Source organism: Daphnia pulicaria, chromosome 1, assembly GCF_021234035.1.
Source record: "Daphnia pulicaria isolate SC F1-1A chromosome 1, SC_F0-13Bv2, whole genome shotgun sequence".
In the NCBI taxonomy this organism is placed as follows: Eukaryota; Metazoa; Arthropoda; class Branchiopoda; order Diplostraca; family Daphniidae; genus Daphnia; species Daphnia pulicaria.
In genome coordinates, this window is record NC_060913.1 from 24,870,136 (window position 1) to 24,890,157 (window position 20,022).

General features: G+C 37.5%; 2 protein-coding genes across 4 annotated transcripts in view; both read left to right on the top strand.

Annotated features, from left to right (window-relative positions):
- Positions 1 to 2,159: 2,159 nt before the first annotated feature.
- Positions 2,160 to 20,022, top strand: part of LOC124314935 (probable G-protein coupled receptor Mth-like 3) — a 34,505-nt gene continuing 16,642 nt past the window's right edge. The window contains exons 1-5 of the mRNA XM_046780323.1: positions 2,160 to 2,326; positions 2,623 to 3,513; positions 3,578 to 3,836; positions 3,911 to 3,989; positions 4,075 to 4,253. Of these exons, the coding sequence (XP_046636279.1) occupies positions 2,743 to 3,513; positions 3,578 to 3,836; positions 3,911 to 3,989; positions 4,075 to 4,253 (1,288 nt within the window). The 5' untranslated portion in view covers positions 2,160 to 2,326; positions 2,623 to 2,742. The remainder of the gene's footprint in view (positions 2,327 to 2,622; positions 3,514 to 3,577; positions 3,837 to 3,910; positions 3,990 to 4,074; positions 4,254 to 20,022) is intronic.
- LOC124314907 (probable G-protein coupled receptor Mth-like 3) lies at positions 11,612 to 19,587 on the top strand. Of its 3 annotated transcripts, XM_046780319.1 has the most exons (9): positions 11,612 to 11,736; positions 11,822 to 11,921; positions 12,237 to 13,144; positions 13,219 to 13,477; positions 13,543 to 13,621; positions 13,705 to 13,883; positions 13,957 to 14,110; positions 14,179 to 14,577; positions 14,650 to 15,044. In XM_046780319.1, the coding sequence occupies exons 3-9, from the start codon at positions 12,359 to 12,361 to the stop codon at positions 14,669 to 14,671; spliced, it is 1,878 nt and encodes a 625-aa protein (XP_046636275.1). In that variant the 5' UTR covers positions 11,612 to 11,736; positions 11,822 to 11,921; positions 12,237 to 12,358; the 3' UTR covers positions 14,672 to 15,044. The 3 variants fall into 3 exon arrangements, with proteins under 3 accessions (XP_046636275.1, XP_046636277.1, XP_046636276.1); XM_046780321.1 differs by lacking the exons at positions 13,957 to 14,110; positions 14,179 to 14,577; positions 14,650 to 15,044 and adding exons at positions 18,851 to 19,004; positions 19,080 to 19,587; XM_046780320.1 differs by lacking the exon at positions 11,822 to 11,921.

Genomic DNA, 20,022 nt, shown 5'->3' on the forward strand with positions numbered 1-20,022 from the left:
ATATGCGCTCGTGAAAGTTTGACTTTGGAATAACCTGGCTCCCATTTGCTGAGAGTAAAAGGCCATTCCAACTGGTTTTTTAAATGCGAAACCGTTATCGTAGGGGCAGAGAGTCAAATGCAGTCAAAATGATTAAAACCCCCAACAATATTCTGAAATTGTATTAATGCTCGCGCTAAATCCGATAAGTCTATGGCTAAAATCAAATTCGTCGTGCAATAAACAAAGTAGGGTGGAAAGTTTTAATTATAGTCTTGCGGAATAGCGTGAATATAAGTACAAAACCGGTTTTGACGCCAGCAAAGGCAGCCCATCTTTAATGAATGTAACCATTGTTTTGGGTATATGATGCGCTAGGCTGTACAAGATTTCACGCTCAAGGTAACGCCATCATCCTGCCGAGTTTAGATTTCACATCTGTGTTGTTATACACAGCCGTAGTGCTGCGCTGATGTTGGAAACTTGTTGATAATTTTAGTCCCAGTTTCTGTAAACTTCCAGCCTTGAGGGAATTCGGCTGCAACGTAGAAGGTATAAGAATGGAAAGTTTCTTTTATTCCTATGCAAATTTTTTATTGAGGACACGTCGACGATATCTGATGTACAAATTATTTCGATTTCTGTTAGGGTTTTTAGAAGTTCATTCATTCCTCTGTTTTTTTTTTAGTTACACACAAGCGTTTTATCCGAACAGGCGTTAAATAAGAGTGACAGTTTAAATACTACTAACTTTTACTGCTTAATTTGTCATCTGCTATAGAATTAGTCATTTTACTCACTAACGTTATCCAGTGAGAAGTTAGATACATGCAGCCTGGCAATTTCCAAATCTGTTAAGACATTTTTGCGGTTTATTCTCAACGATAAAAAAATTTCTTTTCCTGCAGTCCCATTTAGCAGTGTTCTGCCGAATAAGGTTTAGATTTATTTAAATATAAATATGAATAAAATGAAAATGTGATCGAATAAAGAATAAGAATAAAGAATAAAAATAAAAAATGAAGAATAAAGAATAAAGAATAAAAATAAAATTTATTTTTATTCGTATTTCGAATAAATTTTCGAATAAATTTTCGAATAAAATAAATGCTCATAATTTGCGAAATTTAAGGATGATATTATGATTTTAGAATCATAAAATTATTTAAAAAAACCATTAATAGTAAATAATTACTTTTAATTAGGCCTTGTTTAACAGTTTAAGTGATTTCTTTATTTATCTGACACATCACCAGTCCAATCAAATCAAACAACTTCAAAAGTCAAAACCACTGAAGTCAGATTCATGAAAACAAACAGAAAAAATATTGATACAAGACCGAATTAAATCAAACGCTTTTGTTGATTGATTGATTGATTTGATCTGAACAGCTCACATCTTACACCTGTCTTACACTCACACATATTCAAAATGGAGCAGTCTAATATCCTGCGTTGCCATCAATTTTTTGTCCAGAATGGCCAATCAGCATCCAGCATCTTTAAAACGCTTTAAAACGCGGGCCATTTTGGACACAAATTTAATGGAAACGTGGATGTTAGACTGCTCCATTCAAGTAGCCCTATTGTATTAGTATTCAATAATAAATTAAATGGCAATATTTGATAATTTTATTACCAAAATGCCTAATTTCCAGTAGCAAAATTTGAATATTTGATACACAACGTTTGATACGTAACAGCTTAGTTTTATACTTTAAGTTCTTCCCGGTTCTTCCAGTAGTACTATCACTAATTCACTAGTGTGCTTACTGCCGTACTTACTGCTTAGCGCATGGTGTGCACCATGCTTAGCGTGAGACAATTATTGGCCTCATGACTATTTTCAATGGCTAAACGGAAAAAAATAACTCAAAACAAAAGAGCAACGGCCAGCGGAAATATGAAATTTTAAACTTGAAAGAACTTTATTTTTTATTCGCCTTTTTCATTTAAATTTTGGATAATAGAATAAAGAATAAGAATAAAATAAAGCTAACAATTATTCGAGAATAAAGAATAAGAATAAATTCGATAAAAATTTATTCGAAATAAAGAATAAGATTTTATTCGTATTCTTATTCAGAATACGTTTTTTATTCGAAAGAACTTTATTCGGCAGAACACTGCCATTTAGGGTCAGGTCTGCGACTGTAGGGCATTTCGAGTATGACTATAGTTGCTGCTTAGTAGCCAAGAAACAAGATGAATAGTCGAGAGAAAAGTGAAAGTTTGGCAGAAGTGAACGGCACAGTGGCCTATCAACATCTCCTGTAGGAACACAATTTCTCCCAGCATTGGAATTTACTGTCACGCATCACTTTGACATCCAGTTAGTCAACAAAAGGTAAACTGAACCATAATAATTATAGATCCATTTTTAAAAATCTGCGCACATCATTCAGCGCCGTCGGCTATTAAATCTGCAGCAGATCCTTGTTACAATCCTGTGGTACGATAGTTGGGAAAGAAATTGAACGACATAAAATGGCCATATTTACGTTTTTGTGTTTCAAGTATTTTAATTCTTAGTTTCAGTGATGGCAAATTTAATGGTTGATTAAGTGTTCGCTGTTCGACATCTGTGTTTAAATGCCAACTATCGTATGATATTTTAACTTTCTTCTTTTGTTTAACTCCCAGGTGCAGAACACATGATTCAAGTCGCAGTATCCAACGCAGAGGAAACAACTTGGTTCAATGAAAATTCTTGTCGTCCAAATTGTCGAGTTTTAGCTCAACCAATCGTGTCCTGTTGTGACCATGAACTACACTCCCGTAGTGATTTTCACTTTTATCGCTTGGTTTGCCACAGCCACAAGTGAAAATCAAACTGTTTTAGAAATCCAAAGAAATTCGTCAACCCGACAAGAAATTTTATTCGACGAGAAGATCCGGTGCTGCAAAAGTGGGACTACATACCTGACAGGATTGGATCAGTGCGTACCAAATTTTGTCTCCAATTTGTACAAGGAGTCGTTTCCAAATTATTCGTTCGAGGATCCGAACGACGGTTTGACTGATTGCCCGGTTGGATACGTCAGTCACATTACAGAGGATTTCCATCTGGACAACGATACGTTATTGGTTGGTGACAAGCGGTTGGAGTCCAATGCATTTTGCATCAACAGAGTAGAAGACGAAAATTATTTAACATCGCCTGGCAAATTTGTGGCTCGTTATTGCGTCCCTCATCCTTGCAGTGAGTCGGTATGCATTCGGAAGTGTTGCCCTCCCGAAATGGCCATGGTCACGAAACATTATCATGATCTGTGGCCAATTTCAATATGTGAGCCGCATCCTGTACCGTTTAATTTGTCACTTTTGCGTAACCCGAAAAATGAATTAATCAACGCAAATTCTTTTTCTACTCATGGCGGACTCGGAATAAAATGCGGTAAACTTCCACGAGATCTAATTTTAGATTTTTCGATACGTCCCGACGGCCAGATTGTTCTTCATTTAGAAAATCTACCCGTCGAGAAAACGGACCAGTATTGCATTGAAAATAATGTAGTTGACGGTGAAGACATTGTGAGAAATTTAGTTATAAATGGGATTCAAATGAAGTAAACCCTAATTGCATTTCTTATTTAAGAAACTAGTGGCTTTAGTGTGTTTTCCGGAGCAAGGAGAAGATTCCAAAGGCGCGTTTCTATTTGGATGTTTGAATCTTTTTGCCACGGTATTTTTAGTCGCCACCTTTTTGGTTTATTCAATTCTGCCAAAAATGCGCAACCTCCACGGCGTTGTCGTCATGTGTTACTTGGCCTCCATGACAGTCACGAACGTTTTTCATGCCATTCTGATGCTCGTGAGAGGCAGCGATATGCCGCCCGGTCTTTGTTCAACGTTAGGTAAATTAATTTGATTTCACAATTCCATTTTTGTAATGTAGAATTATTAATTTAAAAATTTTTTTTTTCTGCAGCAATTTCATTGCATTTTGCCTATATCGCCAGTTTTTCTTGGCTAAACGTCTTGTGCTACGGAGTTTGGCGGATGCTTAGGTAAATAATTATTTTTAAATTCTTTTATTGACACGGGTTTATCTGGGATTTATTAGAACTAAATCAGCTTTGTCTCATATTCCAGTTACATCAGTCTTCCGACTCGCACATTCGTATTGGGTGAGCAGTTTTTCTATTCCTCCCTTTACGGATGGGGTATTCCATTCATTGTCGTGGTTGTCGGACAAATCCTCCAGCACAGCGATGTGCCAGACGACATCATTAAACCAGGATTGGCTTCAAAATTGTACTGCTGGTTTAATCGTAAGTTATACACACATAATCATCATACAATAAACCAATCATTGAATTATACTTTTTCATTACCAGATAAACATAGAGGACCATTAATTGTATATCTGTACGCTCCGATGATGGTCATGATTGCTGCCAACGTTTTCATGTTCGTTTGGGCTGCGTTAAATTTTTACCAGAGAAGTTCCGAATCATCGCAGGTGACTAACCTTTCGCATAATGGCCAAAGGTATTTATTATTCGTAGCCATAATTACATTGATGATTGCAAACTAATCATTAATTGATGTGTCACTTCTAATTACAGATTTAAAGTGATCCTGAGTCTCTTCTTGTTGATGGGTGTTCCGTGGACAACCGAAATTATTACTTTTTTAGCGGATTCCAGTTTCGAAAGTGCCCTGGTCACCGACATATTCAACATCATTTTGCCCATTTTCATTTTCATCATCTTCGTCTGTAAGCCGAGCGTTTGGAAAATGCTGAAACAAAAGTTCCCACGATTGAGCCCCTTCATGTCGGCCTGTGAAAAAGTTTCCCGTATAATTCCCAAGAAAAGAAACCTCCATCAATCTGCTAGTGCTAAAGAAAGCAATGGCATCAGCAGTAATAATAATAACAAAACTTCCCAACAAACTCTAAATACCGATTCGACAGCAGACATGAAACAAGTTTTCCAATTACCAATAACACGGTTGTCGCAACACATTTTTTCGAAAGAAAACTGCATCTTAATTCACATTTTTTTTTAAATTTACAACAGGTCAATCTGAGTCTGCTGTTTTCTGAGTAAAGAAAAAAAAGGTGAAAAATAGATTCGACGAATGCTGATCCAACAACTTGAAGGATTTTGCCTTTTCGGAAAATGTTATAAGATTGCCCAACCACTCATCTTACCTGCCGGCCTCCTGCCAGCCACCTGGCAGTGTATCGATCTCTGTCTATCGGTAAATTGAATTGGCGCATTCTTGACGTTAATTTCTTTTGTTTTGAATGTCAAAACTTTTGTTTGAAAAAAAAATTATTTTAAATCAATTCAAATTTGATTATAAATACCTAAACGTATAATTGAGACATTAAATTAAAGGAAAAAAAAAATTTTGACGGTACAAAATTTTTGTTCAGCTCCGGCATCTATCCGATTTATCCTTTCCGATTGTCTACAGGATCGACTTTCTTCTGATACACCAACCTGTCAAAAGCTGCCCTCCGGAGAAGTTTCTTAAATCCGATAATTTCGAAGCGGTTTTTAAAGAAATTATTACCTATTACTAGGTTCACATAAATTTTGGAAATATAAGGAAATCTAGAGTGTGTGAAAATTCTAGGAAAACCGGAAAAATAAAACTAAATTCGGAAAAAATTATACTTATTCCCAATTTTCTGCAAATTAATTCCATACAGGATTTTTAACGTTCACAAACTTGCGTCACCAAATTAGTCAATTACATCATTCCGGTTCATGCTTTTCTGCTGCATTTGCTGGGGAATAATAACGGATGGAATACGTCAGAATAAGAGGAATATCTCGTTAGAGTGACGTAGAAGAATAAGTCAGAAATATAGCAGCAGTAAGCTCAAAACCGGTTAAACAAGTGTATTGACGCAATTAACTCAGGGAATTTTCTCCAATTATCTTTCCCCCTTCAGTCCGAAATCGTCCATCACACGTGAAGTGGGCGACTACAAATCCGTTCCAGTCCGCGCTCGTGGAAATTTGACTTTGGAATTAACTGGAACTATAATAGCTTTGATTTGAAAGTAAAATGCCATTACGGCTGGTTTTAATGCGACACCATTACCAATGGACAGAGTAAAGTGCGATAGAAATGAACGGTCTTAACCCCAATAATATTCTGAAATTGTGCTGATGGAATTGACGCTAAATTTGTCGCTATATTTCGTCAAGAAATAAACAAATGTAAAAGTCTGCATGCATCTTAATAGCCTTGCGGGACTGCATGAGGTACAGAATCGTTTTTGACGCCAAAGGCAACTCATCTTATACCCATGATTTCTGGTATGTGATGCGCAAGGCTATCCAAGAATTCACGCTCAAGGTCATGCTCATGCATCCTCCTTCCGAGTAGATGAGTAAACTTCACAGCTGCGTAGTTAGACAGCGTCCTAAGTCCCAACTATATTACTATCATAGTGGATGCTGATGTTGGAAACCGGCTCATACTTTTACTTTTAGTCCCAGAAGTTGCCATAGCTTCTAGCTTTGACAGAATTCGGCTGCGACGTATTAGAAGCTATACCGGTATACGATTTGAAAGTTTCTTTTTTTCCTATGCAGGTTTTTGACTATATCTGATGGATAACTTTCCTCAATTTCGTTCAGAGTTTTTATAGAAGTTCATTCATTCCTCTGTCTTTTTATTTATACTAGCGTGTTATCCGAACAGGCGTTGAATAAGAGCGACTGTTTAAATACTACCGACTGATCTTCACATCTTTAACTTGCCCTCTGCTATATAGTATTTGTCATTAAATATTACTCACTAACGTAATGCAGTGAGAAGCTATAGGCGACAACGGCAGCCTGGCCATTTTCCAAATCTTTTAAACAATTTTGTGGTTTACTCCGAACGCTTGTTTGCATTCCCTATGCAGTCCCATGTAGGGTCAGGTCTGAGACTGCAGGGCATTTCGAATATGACTGCTGTGTTAGTTGCGTTGTTTAGCGCTGTGAAAAAATCTAGCCAAGAGACAAGTCAAATACTCGAGGGAAAAGCCCAACGTAGTCAGTCGTGAACACGGCACAGTGTCAGATCAACGTCGCCCCTTTATGGATCACAGTTTTGCCCAGCATTGGAATTACTGTCACGTCACTTTGACTTCCTGTTACCCAATAAGAGGTAAAGTTAACCAGAATATTAAGATATTAGCCTTTATTGAATTACATAATTTATTGTTTCAAAATCTATTCGTTACGCGGTTAAATCTGATGTGAATTAACAAATCTGGATTGGCGAATTTGAATGACTGAATTTAATTTTTTTAATCTCCATCCCCGTCTCCTCGTTATACTTTTGCGCCAGATGAGCTTAAAGAAATCGTCACAATCACGAATAACTTAATTTAAAAAAATATGAGCTTATTATGACTCTCAGCACTACCAGCGGGTCTTAAATCCGCAAATCCTTTGACAATCCTGTGTTACGATATAGTCGGGATAGAAATTGAACGACATAAAATTGCAATTTCCGTTTTAGTGTTTAAAGAATTCTTAGCCTCAGATTAGCATATTTAATGGAAGATAAATTAGTGTTTGGTGTCTGTGTTAAAGTATTAAACTAACGTATGAAATCTGAAATTATTCTTTTCATTCGATGCCAGAACTGATGATTCAAGTCGCATTGCCCGACGCAGAAGAAACAACTTGATGGAATGAAATACGTTGTCATCCAGGAGATATTGTGGAGTTTTAGCTTCATCATTCCTGTGTAGAGACCATGGTGAATAAATATACTCTCGGAGTGGTTTTGGCCTTTTTCGTTTGGTTTTCCAACGCCACAGCAGCCACAAGTGAAGCCACAACTTTATCGGAAATACAAAGAAATTCTTCAACCCGACAAGAAATTTTATTCGACGAGAAGATCCGGTGCTGCAAAAGTGGGACTACATACCTGACAGGATTGGATCAGTGCGTGCCAAATTATGTCTCCACTTTGTACACCACGTCGTTTCCAAATTATTCGTTCGAGGATCCTAACGACGGTTTGACTGATTGTCCGGTTGGCTACGTGAGTCACACCACGGAAGATTTTCAACTGGAAAACGGCACCTTATTCGTTGGTAACAAACGGTTGGAGTCCAATGAATTTTGCATCAACAGAGTAGAAGAAGAAAATTATTCAACTTCCCCTGGCAAATTTGTGGCTCGTTATTGCGTTCCTGATCCTTGCGGTGAGTCGGGATGCATCCGGAAGTGTTGCCCTCCCGGCATGGCCATGGTCACGAAATATTATCACGATCTTCTGAACATTTCAATATGCGAGCCGCATCCTATGCCGTTTAATTTGTCACTTTTGCGTAACCCGAAAAATGAACCAATCGACGCCAATTCTTTTTCTACCCGTGGCGGACTTGGAATAAAATGCGGAAATCTTCCACGAGATAAACAATTAGATTTCTCGATAAGGCACGACGGTCAGATTGTACTTCAGTTAGAAAATCAAACCGACGAGAAAACGGACCAGTATTGCATTGAAAATAATGTAGTTGACGGTGAAGACATTGTGAGAATTTAGTTAAAATTTTTATTCAAAAATTGGCAAGCCCTAACTTTATTTCTTTTTAAAGAAACTAGTGGCAATAGTGTGTTTTCCAGAGCAAGGAGAAGATTCCAAAGGCGCGTTTCTATTCGGATGTTTGCAACTTTTTGCCACGGTATTTTTGGTGGCTACCTTATTGGTTTATGCAATTCTGCCAAAAATGCGCAACTTCCACGGTGTTATCGTCATGTGTTACTTGGCTTCCATGACAGTCACGAACGTCTTTCATGCCATTATTCTAATGATGGTGAGAGTCAGCGATATGCCGCCCGGTCTTTGTTCAACGTTAGGTATAAATCAATTTGATTTCACATTGCGATTTTTCTAATGTAGAATTATTAACTAAAAAAAAATGGTTTTCAGCAATTTCATTGCATTTTGCTTACATCGCCTCTTTTTCTTGGCTGAACGTTTTGTGCTTTGGAGTTTGGAGGATGTTTAGGTGAATTAATTTTATTTCTTATTTAATTTAAGTTGGGTTTTTTTGGATTTTGTGTACTTAATAATTTTCTCTCGCATTTTTCAGTTCCATTAGACCACCGAAAAACACATCCGTCTTGGGTAAACGGTTTTTCTATTCCTCCCTTTACGGATGGGGTATTCCATTCGTCATTGTGGGTGTCGGACAAATCCTCCAGCACAGCGATGTGCCAGACGACATAATTAAACCAGGATTGGCATCAAAATTATACTGCTGGTTCAATCGTAAGTTATACAGACATATTTTTATCAATAACTTGTATAAAGAAATGTTTGAATTTTACTTTTTCATTGGCAGATAAATATAAAGGACCATTAATCGCCTATATATACGCTCCAATGATGGTCATGATTGTTGCCAACGTTTTCATGTTCGTTTGGGCTGCGTTTAATTTTTACCAGAGAAGTTCCGAATCGTCGCAGGTGACCAACGTTTTGCATAAAGGCCAAAGGTATATTTAATGGAGTAATGACAACCACAGCTTCAGTCTAAGCGTAAATGTGTCACTTTTAATTAAGCAGATTTAAAGTGATCCTGAGTCTCTTCTTGTTGATGGGTGTTCCATTGACAACTGAATTTATTACTTTTATGACGAATGCCAGTTTTGAAAGTGCCCTGGTCACCGACATATTCAACATCATTTTGCCGATTTTTATTTTCATCATCTTCGTCTGTAAGCCGAGCGTGTGGAAGATGTTCAAACTCAAATTCCCGCGGTTGAGTCCCTTCACCTCCGCCTGTGAAAAAATTGGTTCCCGGATAGTACCCAGCAAGAAAAGGAACCGCCATCAACCTGCTAGTGCCGAAGAAAGCTGCAATTCAAACATGACTGGGAGCAGCAGTAATAACAAAAATTCTCAGCAAACTCTATCGACCGAATCGACGGACCCGAAACAAGTTTTTGAATTACCTATGACACGGTTGCCATAAGAAATGTTTTTAAAATAATTCTTCGTCTGAACTCACCTTTTTTTTTCTTACACCAGGTCATTGTCTTCTGTTTTCTGAGGATTGAAAGTTGACGGATACCCTGAGTTGTTTCCACTTTCCACTCAATTCAGTAAGTACCCGGTAATAATACAAAAGACAACTTAATTTCTTTTTCCTTTTTTTCTTATTTTATAATTCACCGAGTCCAATAAACGCATTCTTTTTTATTAAAGACAAAATTGCAATTTTTAAGGTCCATAATGTTGCTCAACTTCGGCGTAATTTGGTAAAAGATCAGTATTACCACAGATTTATTTTTGGTCGTTTAATTTATGATGGTTCCGCTATTTCACAGGTGTTTCTTTAAGAATATTGAACGCGGCTAAATTACGGCTGAGTCGTAATACACATAAGTTTGAATGAAATCACAAATAACACCCTCCTGTGCGCACCTCGCGCTGCTTCCGTTTCAGTCAAGAATAGTAGCCTAAAACGGCAGATGGGGAATTCCGTTGGAATGACGTAGAATAAGTCAGAAATGGCAGCAAGCTCAAAACCGGTTAAACAAGTGTATTGACGCAATTAACCCAGGGATTTTTTTCCCCCCACAGTCCAAAATCCGTCTATATTCATGCATGAAGTGTGAGTGACTTCAAATTCGTTCCAGTCTGCGCTCGTGAAAGTTTTCTTTGGAATTAACTTGGTCTGATTTGGAAGTAAAAACTGCCATTCTGACTGGTTTTAATGCGACGCTATTTTCAATGGACAGAGTAATAATGCGGTGAAAATGAAAGGTCTTTCGAATAAAATTCTGAAATTGTATTATTGATGGAATTCACGCCATAAATCTATCGCTATTATCATTCGTCGAGAAATTAACAAATTTGAGAGTGTGAATACCGTTCAATTAGCCTTATTGCGTTATTGCGTAAATATAAGTACAAAACCTTTTTTGACGCCAAAGGCAGCCAATCTTTAATGATTAATACAGGTTATGATTTCTGGTATGTGATGCGCAAGGCTGTACAAGATTTCACGTTCAAGGCAACGCATACTCCTTCCGAGTAGAGTTCACATCTGTGTTGTTATACAGCGTCCAGTAGTGCTGCTGATGTTGGAAACCTGCTAATACTTTTAGAACCAGTTGCTATAGCTTCTAGCCTAGAGATAATTCGGTTGTGACGTATAAAAGCTAGAAGCTATACCTTGTAGTTTCTTTTATTCCTATACAGGTTTTCTATTGAGGACACGTCGACCATATCTGATGTACAACTTACTTTGATTTCTCTGAGTTTTTAGAAATTAATTCATTTTTCTGTCTTTTTATTTATATATAAGCGTGTTATCCGAACAGGCGTTGAATAAGAGCGACTGTTTAAATACTACCGACTAATTTTCACATCTTTATAATTTGCCATCTATTTCTAAGGCATTTGCCATTATACATTATTGAGTTGATGTCTATGCAGTGATATGCTATACATACAACTGCAATGGATAGTTTCCAAATCAGACCATTTTGCGGTTTGTTCCGAACGCTAATTTTCATTCCCTGCAGTCCCATCCATTTGGGGTCAGGTCTGAGACTGCAGGGCATTTCGAATATAAGTATAGTTGCTGCTTAGCGCTAATATGAAAAAATCTAGCCAAGAGACAGGATACATTCTCCAGGGAAAAGCCAGACATAGTCAGTCGTGAACGGCACAGGGGCCTATCAACATCGCTCCTATTGGACCCACAGTTTCTCCCAGCATTGGAATTACTGGCACGCGTGATTTTGACTTTCAGTTAGATAACAAGAGGTAAAACTGGACCAGAATATTAGATAGTAATCCATCGTGATTGAATTACATGATTTGTTTCGAAATTTATTCGTTCCGGTTACAGATATCATGTGATGGAATATAAATCTTGATTGGCGAATATAAGAATAACTAAATTTATTTTTGTTATCTCCTTCCTCTCTTCTTCGTTAATTTTGAATCAGGTGAGCTTATAAAGAAAGAGTCACTTCTCATGCGTATATCTTCATTTTAAAAGTTTGCGCACATCATTTATATCAGCGCCGTCAGCGGGCCTTAAATTCGCAGATCCTTTTACATAATAATGTGTTACGACAGTCGGGATAGAAATTCAACGCCATATTATTCTAACGCGTTTTAGTATTAAAAGAATTCTTAACTTCTGCAATAGCAAATATATTGGATGACTATGTGTTCGCTGTTCGGTTTCTGTGTTTAAATGCCAACTAACTACGTACCGTATGAAATTTAAACTTTCTTCTTTTGATTCACTATTGCAGGTGCAGAACTGATGATTCACGTCGCATTGTCCGACGCAGAAGAAACAACTTGATTGAATGAAATACGTTGTCATCCAAGTGATATTGTGGAGTTTTAGCTGAATCATTCCTGTGTAGAGACCATGGCGAATAAATATACTCTCGGAGTGGTTTATTGGGCTTTTTTCGTTTGGTTTTCCTACGCCACAGCAACCACAAGTGAAGACAAAACTTTATCGGAAATGCAAAGAAATTCTTCGATCCGACAACAAATTTTATTTGACGAGAAGATCTGGTGCTGCAAAAGTGGGACTACATATCTGACAGGATTGGATCAGTGCGTGCCAAATTTTGTCTCCACTTTGTACACCGAGTCGTTTCCAAATTATTCGTTTGAGAATGCAACCGACGGTTTGACTGATTGCCCAGAAGGATACGTGAGTCACAGCACGGAAGATTTCCAGCTGGACAACGAAACGTTATTAGTTAGTGACAAACGGTTGGAGTCCAATGAATTTTGCATCAACAGAATCGAAGAAGAAAATTATTCAACATCCCCTGGCAAATTTGTGGCTCGTTATTGTGTTCCTGATCCTTGCAGTGAGTCGGGATGCATCCGGAAGTGTTGCCCTCCCGAAATGGCCATGGTCACGAAATATTATCACGATCTGCTGAACATTTCAATATGTGAGCCACATCCTGTACCGTTTAATTTGTCACTTTTGCGTAACCCGAAAAATGAACCAATCGACGCCAATTCTTTTGTTACCCGAGGCGGACTCGGAATAAAATGCGGAAATCTTCCACGAGAATCAATATCAAGTTTTTCGATACGGCAAGATGGCCAGATTGTACTTCATTTAGAAAATCAAACCGACGAGAAAACCGACCAGTATTGCATTGAAAATCTGGTTGACGGGGAAGACATTGTGAGAATTTACTTTTACAATTTGGATTCAAAAGAAGTATAAACCCTAATTTTATTCTCTTTTCCTTTTTTAAGAACGTAATGGCAATGGTGTGTTTTCCTGAGCAAGGAGAAGATTCCAAAGGCGCGTTTCTATTCGGATGTTTGAATCTTTTTGCCACCATATTTTTAGTCGCCACCTTATTGGTTTATTCAATTCTGCCAAAAATGCGCAACCTCCACGGCGTTATCGTCATGTGTTACTTGGCCTCCATGACGGTCACGAACGTTTTTCATGCCATTCTGATGCTCGTGAGAGGTAGCGATATGCCGCCCGGTCTTTGTCCAACATTAGGTAAATCAATTTGATTTCACTTTGCAATTCCATTTCTTATAATTATTTAAAATTTTCTCCTACAGCAATTTTATTGCATTTTGGCTACATCGCCACTTTTTCTTGGTTGAACGTTTTGTGCTTTGGAGTTTGGAGGATGTTTAGGTAAATTAATTTTATTTCTTATTTAATTTACGTGGGCTTTCTCTGGATTTTTGTACTAAATAATTTTCGTTCGCATTTTCCAGTTCCATTAGACTGCCGACTCGCATATCCGTCTTGAGCAAACAGTTTTTTTATTCCTCCCTTTACGGATGGGGTATTCCATTCATTGTCGTGGTTGTCGGACAAATTCTCCAGCACAGCGATGTGCCAGACGACATAATTAAACCAGGACTGGCTTCAAAATTGTACTGTTGGTTCAATCGTAAGTTCTACGGACATATTTCTATCATTAACCTGTATAAAGAAATGTTTGAATTTTACTTTTTAATTACAAGATAAACATAGAGGACCATTAATTTCCTATTTGTACGCACCGATGATGGTCATGATTGTTGCCAACGTTTTCATGTTCGCTTGGGCTGCGTTCAATTTTTACCAGAGAAGTGCCGAATCGTCGCAAGTGACCAACGTTTTGCATAATGGCCAAAGGTATTATTAAATAGAGACATTGCAACTATAACTGCGGCCTAATCGTAAATGTGTAATTCAAATTGCAGATTTAGGGTGATCCTGAGTCTCTTCTTGTTGATGGGTGTTCCTTGGACAACCGAAATTATTACTTTCATGGCGGATGCCAGTTTTGAAAGTGCCCTTGTCACCGACATATTCAACATCATTTTGCCAATTTTCATTTTCATCATCTTCGTCTGTAAGCCGAGCGTTTGGAAAATGCTGAAACAAAAATTCCCGCGGTTGAGTCCCTTCATCTCGAACTGTGGAAAATTTAGTTCCCGTATAATCCCCAAGAAAATTAATCGTCATCAACCTTCTAGTGCCGAAGAAAGCAATTCAGATAACACAAATGACATCAGTTATAATAACAAAACCTCCCAGCAAACTCTATCTACTGATTCTACAGCAGACATGAAAGAAGTTTTCCAATTACCAATAACACGGTTGTCGCAACACATTTTTTCGAAAGAAAACTGCATCTTAATTCACATTTTTTTTTGTTTAATTTTCAACAGGTCATTGTCTTCTGTTTTCTGAGTTAGTATAAAAAGGTGACGGATAGACTCGAATGCTGATCCAACAACTTGAAGGATTTTGCTTATTCGGAAAATGTTCACATTGCTCAACCACTCATATCACCTGCCGTCCACCTGCAAGTGTATAGATCTCTGTCTTATCTGGAAATTGAATTGGGGTGTTGTTGATGTTCATTTCTTGACTCTGTAAATAGGCGAGCGTAAGTAATAGGTCCTACTCTCGTAATAATAATTATATTCACTTTTATAAAATTTAGCCCCATCAAAAGATTTTTTCAGCTAACAACTTTTAACGGTGATGGGGAATGAACAATCTGTTTTGTATGTTCCTTTATCCAAGTAACAATATACAAATGTCGAGGAAGTAAAATTAAGTAATTAATCAAATTAAATTAAATTAAAGATAAATTTTTCTATGTGGGAAATCCCAATAATATTCTGAAATTGTATTGATGGGAATCACATTAAATTTATCGCTAAAATCATTCGTCGCGCAAAAAATAAAATAAGGTGCTGGAAGTCTAAATACCGTTTTAATAGCCTTGCGGGATTGAGCGTACTATGTATTACTAATCCAGTTTTGACGCCAAAGGCAGCCCATCTTTAATGACTGTAACCATTATTTTTGGTATGTAATGCGCTAGGCTATACGCAAGATTTCACGCTCGGGTATAACGTATTATCCTGACTATAGTACAGTTCACATCTGTGTTGTGTATGATCCTTTATCTCCCCAGCACAATTCGGGAAATAATTTAATACAAATTTCACTGGAGCAATTAATTAAGAAATTAAAATATTAAGAAATTAAAATTCATCGATAGGTATCAAATGTATTCCATTGAATTATGGACAAAATTTTGACGGTACAAAATGTTGCTTAGCTCCGGCATTTATCCGATTATTTATCCTTTTCCGTTTTCATAAAAATTTCCGAAAAAATGACACTTCCTATAATTATTTGCAGATTAATTCTTTACGTTGATCAACTTAAGTCACTAAATTAAAGAATAACACATTCCGGATTTGCTTTTCTCGAAGCTCAAAACCGGTTCAACAATTCGGGGAAGTTTCTTCCCCCCAACACTCTAAAATCGTCCATCTGGTGAGTGCATGACATCAAATCCGTTCTAATCTGCGCTCGTGAAAGTTTTACTTTGGAATTTATAACTGGCTCTGCATGATTCGAAAGTGAAATATACCATTCCGAAACTGGTTTTTAAAATGCAATACCTTTATTAGTATTATTATTATTGACAAGCGTAAAATGCGGTAAAAATGAAAAATCTTGAATCTAACAATATTCTGAAATAGTATTTATAGAATTGACGCTAAATCGTAATCATTCGTAAAGAAATAAATAAAGATGATGAGAGTCTGAATAGATGAAAAAATAGAAAAGTTGATTGAAGCGTTTAAATGGCCTTGCGGGACTGCGTGAATGACAGAAATGTTTTTGACGCCAAAGGCATTAATCCATTTCCGGTAATCTGATGTGCAAGGCTAAACGAGAATCCGTATAATGCAGAGAGAAGCCATACGACTTCGGCCTAGCCATTTTCCAAATGTTTTTGATTTAGAAAAACCCACGGTTTACTACCTATGAAAATTTTAATGAACAATTTGACATTTTCCAGTCATCCATCACTGCATCCTGTACAGTCCCATGTAGGGTCAGGTCTGAGACTGCAGGGCATTTCGATTGTGACTGTAGTTGCTGTTTAGCGCTATGAAAAATCTAGCCAAGAGACAGGATAAGTCCAGGAAAAGTGAAAGGTTGGCAGACGTGAACGGCACAGTGTCCTATCAACATCGCTCCTATATAAGATCACAATTTCTCCCCCCATTGGATTTACTGTAACGCTCAACTTAATGGGAGACCAAGTCGGTATATGACGATATCTGCTGTGTTAAAATATTAAACTTACGCGGTGTGAAATTTTCTTCCTTTGATTCAGCACTATATTCAAGACTGATGATTCACGTCAAAGTTTCAGACGCAGAAAAAAAAACAAAGAAAAAAACAACTTGATTGAATGAAAACTCTTGTCCTTAAGGAATTGTTGTCAAGTTTAAGCTCAATCAATCAATAGTGTGACCATGTGACCATTTATCAGAAGCGATCAGTACGTACCAAATTGATTGGATCAGTGCGTGACTTTTGAATAGCCTATCATCGCAACAAAGGCTATATATACCAGTATTTATATTGATTATTGCGTCTTTGTTCGTGATTTCGACAGTCTGTGGTTGCCCCTATTTAAACGCATCCTTTATATGCCCTATCAAGCTGCAAACTAAACAACTTATCAAAAGGAAATTAGTAGCACACAACATTGTGGTTACACGTGAGATACCAGTAATCAGAAGGAAACCAAAGTTTGGTTAATAACATTAAAGGCTACAAGCATAATAAACTTTGTGAAATGTTCTCATTGCTTGGCGGGAACCAAATTCTCGGTGGAACAACAGCCAAACAGACCAAGTGACACCACATTCGGGATCAACAGTATAGGGTGAAAAGGTTTGTTCTCCGAGAACGCAGTTGAGTTGAAGTTGGATTGATTGAGAATTATACTGACGTATCTATTATAGTTACAAAATGGCTAATTGTAATACGCTGATTTTTCTTTTCACTTTCTTTTTGCTGGCCATCGTCTTGGCCGAAAGTAAAAATAAAACACTTTTGAGAATAGTCAAAAGGAAAATGAAAAAGGTTTCAAACAATCAGGAAACTTTCAAAAAACAAATTTTATTCGACGAGAAGATCCCGTGCTGCAAAAGTGGGACTACATACCTGACAAGATTGGATCAGTGCGTGCCAAAGTATGTCTCCACTTTGTACAACGAGTCGTTTCCAAATTATTCGTTCGAGGATCCGAACGACGGTTTGACTGATTGCCCAGAAGGATACGTGAGTCACAGCACGGAAGATTTCCAGCTGGACAACGACACATTATTGATTGGTGAGAAAAGGTTGAATTCCAATGAATTCTGCATCAACAGAATAGAAGAAGAAAATTATTCAACTTCCCCTGGCAAATTTGTGGCTCGTTATTGCGTCCCTGATCCTTGCAGTGAGTCGGGATGCATTCGAAAGTGTTGCCCTCCCGGAATGGCCATGGTCACGAAATATTATCACGATCTGCTGAACATTTCAATATGTGAGCCGCATCCTGTGCCGTTTAATTTGTCACTTTTGCGTAACCCGCAAAATGAACCAATCGACGCCAATTCTTTTTCTACCCGTGGCGGACTCGGAATAAAATGCGGAAAACTTCCACAAGAGTTAATTTTTGATTTTTCGATACGTCCCGATGGCCAGATTCTACTTCATTTTGAAAATCAAACTGACGAGAAAACGGACCAGTACTGCATTGACAATCTAGTTAACGGTGAAAACATTGTGAGAATTTAGTTATTTTGATTTGATTAAAAAGTTATTGTATGCGTTAATTTTATTTTGTATCCTTTTTTCTAAGAATCAAATAGCATTAGCGTGTTTTCCAGAATATACCATACGAGCGTTTCTCTTTGGATGTTTAAATCTTTTTGCCGCGATTTTTCTAGTCGCCACCTTATTGGTTTATTCAATTCTACCAAAAATGCGCAACCTCCAAGGTGTTATCGTCATGTGTTACTTGGCTTCCATGACAATCACGAACATTTCTTTTGCCATTCTCTTACTTGGTAGAGGCAGCAATTTGCCGATCAACCTTTGAAATGCAATAGGTAAATCAATTAAATTTCACTATCACTATTCTACTAATTAATTACAATTTTCTCCTGCAGCTATTTCACTGCATTTTGCCTACATCGCCACTTTTTCTTGGCTCAACGTTTTGTGCTTTGGAATTTGGCGGATGTTTAGGTGAATATACACACACGGGATTTTTTTTGTAACTGAATCGATAAATTTATGTCGCTTTAGTTCCATCAGACTACCGACTCAGACATCCGTCTTGGGTCAACAGTTTTTCTATTCCTCCGTTTACGGATGGGGTATTCCATTCATCGTCGTGACGGTCGGGCAAATTTTACAGCACAGCGAAATGCCAGACATCATTAAACCGGGATTGGCATCAAAATTGTATTGCGGGTTAAATGGTAAATTATAACACGCGTTTTCATCATTCTCCTGTTTCAACAAATTGTTGAATTATTACTTTTTAATTACTAGATAAACGTAGAAGAGCATTCATCGCCTATTTGTACGGCCCTATGATTGTCATGATTATTGCCAACGTTTTCATGTTCGTTTGGGCTGCGTTCAATTTTTATCAGAGAAGTGTCGAATCGTCGCTAGTGATCAACATTTCCCGTAAAAGTCAAAGGTATTATTTAATGGAACAGCAATTGCATTACCGATTGCAAACTAATCGTATACAAATGTGCCACCCTAATTGCAGGTTCAAAGTGATCCTGAGTCTCTTCTTGTTGATGGGTGTTCCCTGGACAGCCGAAATTATTACATTCTTGGCAGATTCCAGTTTCGAAAGTGCCCAGCTGTTCACCGACACATTCAATGTCATCTCGCCCATTTTCATTTTCATCATCTTCGTCTGTAAGCCGAGCGTTTGGAAAATGTTCAAACTCAAATTCCCGCGTTTGAGTCCCTTCATCTCGGCCTGTGAGAAAATTTGTTCCCGCGTAGTCCCCAAGAAAAGCGAACGTCATCCACCCGCTATCCCGCTTGCTACACTCTGCCAAAATTCTCCGCAGGATCGAATTTATGGATAGATTAATATAATGTATTAAACGAGCTTTCTCGGCAAATGTGTCCCCTTATACGTATATCTACCCTTCTACAATTAACAGATCATTTTGGACTCACGTATTTTGTATTCGGAAAAGGTGTAGTAAATTGCTCAACTCCTCATCATAAACCACCTGCCAAACTAAAATCTGTGCTCTACCCTATATCGGGAAATTGATTTGTGGCAATGTTGAATTGCTGATGTTCACTTCTTGGCGCTAAATATAAATATGGGAGTATATTACTATATTCTAGGTCATAATTACTCTATCAATTCCTTTTAGGATTTGAGACCTTTGTACAACCAGCACCACCATTATTATATAGTTGAAGTACAAGTTTGAGGGAAGGAATAGCACAGTGGTTAATCGAATGTAAAATGTTTTCCCAAATTATATTAATCAATCAAAATATTGTTACGGTAAATGGTTTAATATTGTACATATCTAAATATTGATTTAAAATTTGCAACATCGTCTAAATCCGACTGAACGTAAGGCTCGTAAAACAAGTTGTTACGCACCGTGAAAGAATCGTACAATTAGACAATTATTTTCAGCAATCCGAGCCATGAAGTATTTATGTACATCATGCGT